This window comes from Austrofundulus limnaeus, unplaced genomic scaffold, assembly GCF_001266775.1.
Source record: "Austrofundulus limnaeus strain Quisiro unplaced genomic scaffold, Austrofundulus_limnaeus-1.0 Scaffold4, whole genome shotgun sequence".
Lineage (NCBI taxonomy): Eukaryota > Metazoa > Chordata > Actinopteri > Cyprinodontiformes > Rivulidae > Austrofundulus > Austrofundulus limnaeus.
Genome location: NW_013952406.1, coordinates 5,325,609 through 5,332,687, shown reverse-complemented (window position 1 = coordinate 5,332,687; position 7,079 = coordinate 5,325,609). Strand labels below are relative to the sequence as shown.

Here is a 7,079-nt window from a genome sequence, read left to right as displayed (position 1 = left end):
CACACACATTGGTCTAAAATAAATCTAGACTGATAATATTATTTTGTTATTTTTTAAGATTTTAAGATTGTCTTTGTTCAATGTTTAAATGTCAGATGTTTAAATATGTAGTTTCTACAACATATTTAGACATTTTTGTTTATTTATTTTCCTATATTACCTGTCTACTGCATTCTTTGTGTTTTTAAAGGCAAAAGGTATAGGTCATGCCATTTTCTTTATTTTGATTAGTTTTGCCCATTTGTACCATCATATTTTACTAAAATGTGGATGAGTTTAGTGTTTGTGTCACTTTCTATGTTCATTCCAGTCAATTAAATTATGTGGCTTGTTACCCTGTTACCTATCTATGCAATGCATATTTTATTTTGTCCCCTGACAGTCTGAACGTGGCAAATCTGATTTTTTTTCTTTCAAATCTAACCAAGGGCTTTTCAGTATGTGGTACTAAATTTGATACATATCTGATGTTTTTCAAAGTGACTGCATTCTGATCGTTTGTGTCACATTTCATCTGACTTTCTCTAAATAATTGTAAGAGTTGCAAAATTTCACCCACTCACCCCCACCCCGCAAGAAACAACATCACACTGTGTTACTCCAAGTATGTCTGGCCCATATGACCTTTTGAAGGGAGACAGGCTGCTTTTCAAATAAACCAGTCAACACAGTTCAAATAGGCTGTGCTGGCACCAAGAACAGATCATAAATTTAGACTGTTGTAGGGATTCACAATCATTTATATTGCTTGTCACTCTGCTTAACTATCAGAGCAAAGGGCACTTGAACCAACAAGTAGCAACCAGAGATTACTCGAATCCCTGCAATAGTTATTGGATTATAATAGGCCAATTGTCATTCCACAGCAGTGTCTCACTTTTCTAAGAATTTACTGGCTCACTTAAGTTCCAGCATAAAGTGAAACATCATCATGACACAGGCTACAGCTGAGTTAGGTGATTTTATGTGCTGCAAAGAATGGCAACAATTTTTTAGTGAATACCATAAAGTATATAAAGAAAGACTGATTGTAAAGTTCTAAAATGCATCTTTATTTGACAATGTTGGCACAATATCTATGTCTATATTATWCTATGATTTATTATTGTATAAGAACAAACTTGTCTAGACTGTATGAGAGTATGTTTGATTTGAATAAAAAAAGTTAAGTAGGTCCCCTGGGTGGGTGCTTTTTTAATGGAACATTTTGTCTCTTCTCCAAAAGAATTCTTCAGTCTGATTTGATTTGAATGCTAATGGGGAGCAGCTACTAACAGAAAGTGGAGCTCTTTGCCCCTGAAGTTAGCATGGGCAGCTACTGCAGTGGTAACCTCTTTGTTGAGTTTTTCTCCTTCACCTATCTGATCTTTCTTATTTTAAATGCATTTGAAGATGCATTTAAAGACAGAATTAAACTCTTGGACATAAAAGCTGAAATGATGCACTCTTGTTTTGACGGCAAACCCAMATGTGTACAGCAAATGTAAAGGAATTGGCCTTACTTTTTCATTACTTTTAGAGTAAGTAAGTAAAGTAAGTAAACTTTCTCACCTTTCACAGACACAGAGGGGGGTGAGTGTATGTCCTTTTAAAGCTCAGTGCCATGACTTTTTTTGTGGAAGTAAAAGTATTAATTAAAAATGACTGATAGACTGATAAACCATGACTGTAAAGTGATGGGTTACATTGAAAAAGAAAAAAAAATAGTTCTAGTTTTGAGTCTGTGTTATTAGTTGTTAGAATATTCAGTATGGATTTGATTATTACTTTATAACTATGGTTTTGGTCTAATTTTGAACTGTGGTAGATGTGTAAATAAATACAAAAATAAATTAACAGAAAAAAACACACAATTTCATATTATGTAAATGCCTATTTATTGAAGTAGTACAATGGAAAAATAATTCAACAGTTAATTCATATTTTATGAACTCTGTTGAACAGCTTCATTTACTTGTGGTCACTTATTCAGCAGAGTCACTCTGTAAAACAAGACAAGACAAATAAAACATTTAAACATTTAAAATTGTTTGAGTTATTAACAACTGCAATGCATGAATAAACACTTCTCGGTTTCATTATATWAATCACAGACAAATAAAGGCTTGTCCAAACTGCAGTGAGGTACCCAYCCACATTAAAATGATGACAAGTATAATTGGACAGAAAATATTACCTTTCCGGAGTCACGGCTCTTGGCTCTGAGCTTGTTGACCTGGGACTCAGCGATGTCAGCACGCTCCTGAGCCTCCTCCATCTCATGCTGGACCTTCCTGAGCCTGGACATGTGGGTGTTGGCCTGCTCCTCCTGTGTTTAGGATTACACATTGTTGTGATACATCCCATCATGAAAGTTGGCTTTTACATATTATGTCACTGCTTAAATGTATCAATTCTCCAAAAGAAATTTGAATTATTTCGCTTACAGCCTCCTCAGCTTGTCTCTTGTAAGCCTTGACTTTGAGCTGCAGCTTGTCCACCAGGTCCTGAAGTCTGAYCAAATTCTTCTTGTCCTCCTCAGTCTGCAAATAGATAAAACAATAAAGATGAAGTAAAACGACAAAAAATACATTTGTGTATAGTTTAAAATAGTTTTCCAGAACAACTACATACCTGGTAGGTCAGTTCCTTCACTCTCCTCTCATATTTGCGGACTCCTTTAACAGCATCAGCTCCACGTTTCTGCTCAGCATCAACTTCAGATTCCAGTTCACGCACCTRTTACAAGATAATAAATTACTTGTTGAAGAAGCAGTAAGTGATCATAGAATGGTCCTTTTCATTTCTGTAAGCAGTCACAGAACATTGGGTCCATACCCTCTGCTCCAGTTTCTGAAGCTGCTTCTTGCCACCCTTCATGGCGAGGTTCTCGGCCTCATCCAGACGGTGCTGCAGGTCCTTAACAGTGACCTCCAGGTTCTTCTTCATCCTCTCCAAGTGAGCACTGGTGTCCTGCTCCTTCTTCAGCTCCTCAGCCATCATGGCAGCCTGTAATGATGGGAAATTTTATATTACAATTTTGAAAGTTATGGAGAACCTAAMAGAATTTAAACAGAATTTAACAGGTGTTTGGTACAAATTTAGATACTGTAGAAGAGTTAGCTCACATCAGTGATGGCTTTCTTGGCTTTCTCCTCAGCATTTCTTGCTTCCTGAACAGCATCGTCCACCTCACCCTGAACCTGGACAAGATCTGTTTCCAGCTTCTTCTTGGTGTTTATAAGGCTGGTGTTCTAAAAYAGGATTAAATAAAACTTGTTGAAAATCAGTCTGTTATATCTTTAATACCTCTCAGTTCAAGTATTCCAAAAAACCGAACCTGAGAGTGAAGCAGTCCAACACGCTCACTGGCATCAACCAACTCCTGCTCAGCCACTTTTCGTGATCTCTCTGTCTGTTCCAGAGCAGCTCTCAGCTCCTCAATCTCAGCCAACATCAGACCATTCCTGCGCTCCACCATGGCAACCTGCTCCTTCATRTCCTCCTGTCCTCTRASAGCATCATCAAGGTGCAGTTGGGCATCCTAACAACAAACCAAGAGTCAGAGAGAATGTTTTTATTCTGAAACTATTGTATTTAAATATCACAGTAAGCAAAGCTCACCTTGAGCTGTCCCTGAACATTCCTCAGTTGTTTCTGGGCCTCAGCAGCCTGCCTGTTGGCATGGCTCAGCTGAATCTCCATCTCATTCAGGTCTCCCTCCATCTTCTTCTTGACTCTCAGGGCATCATTCCTGCTCCTGACCTCAGCATCAAGAGTGCTCTGCATGGAGTCAATCACCCTCTGGCTGTTTCTCTTGATCTGCTCCATTTCCTCATCCTTCTCAGCCAGCTTCCTGTCAATCTCACTCTTGACCTGGTTGAGCTCAAGCTGGACACGGAGAATCTTGGCCTCCTCGTGCTCCAGAGTGCCCTGAAAATAATAAACAGACATTAACTTTAACTTTTGCTGATATAAGGACATTAATCAGAAGCATTGTGCACATGCAAATATTTTCAAAGTTTTACTTATTGGTTTGATAAATGAAGCTTGAATTTTTACCTCGGCTTCCTCCAGTGCAGCCTGAATTTCAGTTTTTTCTGTCTCCACAGTCTTTTTGGCTTTCTCCAGCTCATGGATGCTCTTTCCAGTCTCACCAATCTGTTCAGTCAGATCTGAGATCTCCTCTACAGAGCAAATAACAAAAGAATTGTGCTCATTACCTATCATACAAAATGTTTTGGTAATTAGTTAAAAAAATATTTTTTTATTGACATACGCTGCAGGTTCTTGTTCTCCCTCTTCATGGTCTCCAGCTGATCCAGGGCCTCCTCATAAGAGTTCTTCATCTTGAACAGCTCAGTGCTCAGAGAACGAGCCTCCTTCTGGGCTCCCTCCAGCTCAGCCTGGCTCTCCTCATACTTCTGCTTCCATTCTGCCAGGACCTATTTTTGCATTTAATGAGTAAAAAAACAGTTTCATATAAGCAAACACTTCCTCAATTATTAGTATTTTAAATGATCAGAATAACATTTTACCTTGTCAAAGTTCCTCTGCTTCTTGTCAAGGTTGGCAGCCAGAGCATTAGCTCTCTCCACGTCAATCATGAGATCCTCCACCTCACCTTGTAGTCTCTGCTTGGTCTTCTCCAAAGAGGCACACTTGGAGTTCACAGCCTCAATGGATTCCTCAGCCTCCTGCAGGCGCTGGGCAAGCTTTTTCCTTTGTGAAGTCATGTTGAAATTGGTTAAAAGGAGACACTAGAACAGAGTAAGAATGTCAAAGACAAAAGTGAAGCAACATACTTGGCCTCCTCCAGCTCCTCAGTGCGCTGGATGGCATCAGTCTCATATTTGGATCTCCACTGAGCCACCTCACTGTTGGCCTTGGACATGCCTCTCTGCAGCTCAGCCTTGGCCTCCTGCTCCTCCTCAAACTGCTCTCTGAGCAGGTCACAGTCATGGCGGGCAGACTGGACAGCATGGGCCAGGGCATTCTTGGCCTGTAAGTCCCAAAGTCAGTATCAGTCAGACTATTGTGTTATTGAGTTAAGGAACCAAACGATGGAGTGGTGTTTTTATACCTTCACTTCCTCCTCCACGTGTCTCTTGAGTTCCTCAATCTGCTGAGTGAAAGCCTGCTTGCCTCTGGTTAGCTGTGAAACGAGACCTTCTTTCTCCTCAACCTGGCGAGCCAGTTCACCTGTGACAGTTACACATTTATTAAAATTAGATCTATAAAAGATCATACACAAAGCTTTTTAACTGTAGGTCACTTACCACTCTCTGTCTGAAGTCTTGCTTTCTGTGCATTAGTGTCATTCAGCTGGCGAACATTCTCATCATTCTTGGCTTTGAGTTCACTCAGTTGGTCCTCAAGAGTTCTGCACATTTTCTCCAAGTTGCCCTACAAAAAATATGGTTTTAACATTTTTGCCATTAAAATGAATTTCATTACGTTTGTAGATGTACTAAATGCTGATGTGGAAATTAGTGTCTTACCTTTGCTTTGGCAACAGCCTCCATGTTGCTTGAGAGGTCATCAATCTCCATCTTGTACTCACTCTTCTCCTTCTCCAGCTTCTGCTTGACACGCTGCAGGTTGTCGATCTGCTCYCCCAGCTCAGCAACGCTGTCGGCCTGCTTCTTGCGGAGAGCTGCTGCAGTGGCTTCATGCTGCAGGGTGGCTTCTTCAAGGTCACGACGCAGCTTCTGGAACTCAGCCTCACGCTTCTTGTTCATCTCAATCTGAGCAGCTGTTGCTCCACCAGCTTCCTCCAGCCTCTCACTGATCTCCTCAAGCTCCCTGGAGAGGTCAGCCCTCTGCTTCTCTACTTTAGCACGAGCAGCCCTCTCAGCCTCAATCTCCTCTTCCAGCTCCTCAATGCGAGCCTAGCAATTAATGATTGACAGTAATTATGAGTTAGGTAAGTAGAAGGAAACCAATTACATGTTAGATAAAAAAATGGAAAATACAGAAATCCAATTTTACCTGGAGCTCCTTGATCTTCTTCTGAAGCTGAGCACCAAGGGACTGTTCATCCTCAATCTTGCTGAGGAGTTGRCTGATTTCAAAGTCCTTCCTGCATGTCAATAAATGGTGTTAGAATTAACTTTGAAAGCTTCTTTACTTATCAAGTTCAGTAATAGTAATATAGATCYGTTCATTTACTTCTTGATTTTCTCATCAGATTGCTGCTTGTCRTTCTCCAGATCCATTATGGACTCCTGGGCCAGTTTCAGATCTCCTTCAAGCTTTCTCTTGGCTCTCTCAAGGTCCATGCGGAGCTTCTTCTCTTGTTCCAGTGAGCCTTCAAGCTATGAAATTATATTAGTCACCTTTATACATCAATATCTTGAGAAATTATTGTTAACTCCAAAATTAAAGACAGTTTTCTTACAAAGCAAAACATTAAAATCAAATAGAGATTTTTCTTACATCGTCCACTTGCTGTTCCAGCTTTGTCTTGGCCTTTGTCAGAGTGTTGACTTTGTCTTCCTCTGCCTGGAGGTCATCCAGTGTTTGTTGATGAGCCTCTTGGAGAGCTTTCTTCTCCTTGGTCAGCTTGGCAATGGCCTCATCCTGAGTAGCCATCTCCTCTGTCAGATTTTTCACCTGAGATTTCATGAAAAACACACAGAAATGCATTAGTATACATTAATATCACTAAATGTACATATGGTAGTCATAATAGTGCTTGTATCCAGTACAAACCTTATTTTCAGTGGCATGCTTCTCTTTCTCCACTTTGGCCAAGGTGAGCTCTAAGTCATCAATGTCCTTCTTCAGCTCAGAGCATTCATCCTCCAGCTTCCTCTTCTTGGCAGTCAGCTCAGCATTGATTTCCTCTTCATCCTCCAGTCTCTCAGTTGTCTCCTTGAGTTTGGCCTCGAGCTGGATCTTGCTCTTGATGAGTCCCTCACACCTTTCCTCTGCATCTCCAAGATTTTCAACTTCCTTTGATTTTGAATAGAGAAATTATGTTGAAGAATAGTAGTTATATTAAATTAGATCATGATTGTAACTAGATTTTTTTGCTATTCAACATGTAATGTGGTAAAAATTATTATAAAACACATGTAAAATAAAATAAAAAAAAA

General features: G+C 40.0%; 1 protein-coding gene across 1 annotated transcript in view; it reads right to left on the bottom strand.

Moving 5' to 3' along the window:
* Positions 1-1,853: 1,853 nt before the first annotated feature.
* LOC106529259 (myosin heavy chain, fast skeletal muscle) overlaps positions 1,854-7,079 on the bottom strand; it is a gene marked incomplete at its 5' end in the record, with an annotated part of 10,295 nt that continues 5,069 nt past the window's right edge. The window contains 18 exon segments of the mRNA XM_014024624.1: positions 1,854-1,982; positions 2,177-2,308; positions 2,427-2,522; positions 2,614-2,718; positions 2,818-2,988; positions 3,108-3,233; positions 3,320-3,523; positions 3,604-3,912; positions 4,042-4,166; positions 4,259-4,424; positions 4,518-4,701; positions 4,785-4,981; positions 5,063-5,181; positions 5,259-5,385; positions 5,481-5,870; positions 5,971-6,061; positions 6,151-6,296; positions 6,418-6,534. Coding sequence (XP_013880078.1) covers positions 1,965-1,982; positions 2,177-2,308; positions 2,427-2,522; positions 2,614-2,718; positions 2,818-2,988; positions 3,108-3,233; positions 3,320-3,523; positions 3,604-3,912; positions 4,042-4,166; positions 4,259-4,424; positions 4,518-4,701; positions 4,785-4,981; positions 5,063-5,181; positions 5,259-5,385; positions 5,481-5,870; positions 5,971-6,061; positions 6,151-6,296; positions 6,418-6,534 — 2,823 coding nt within the window.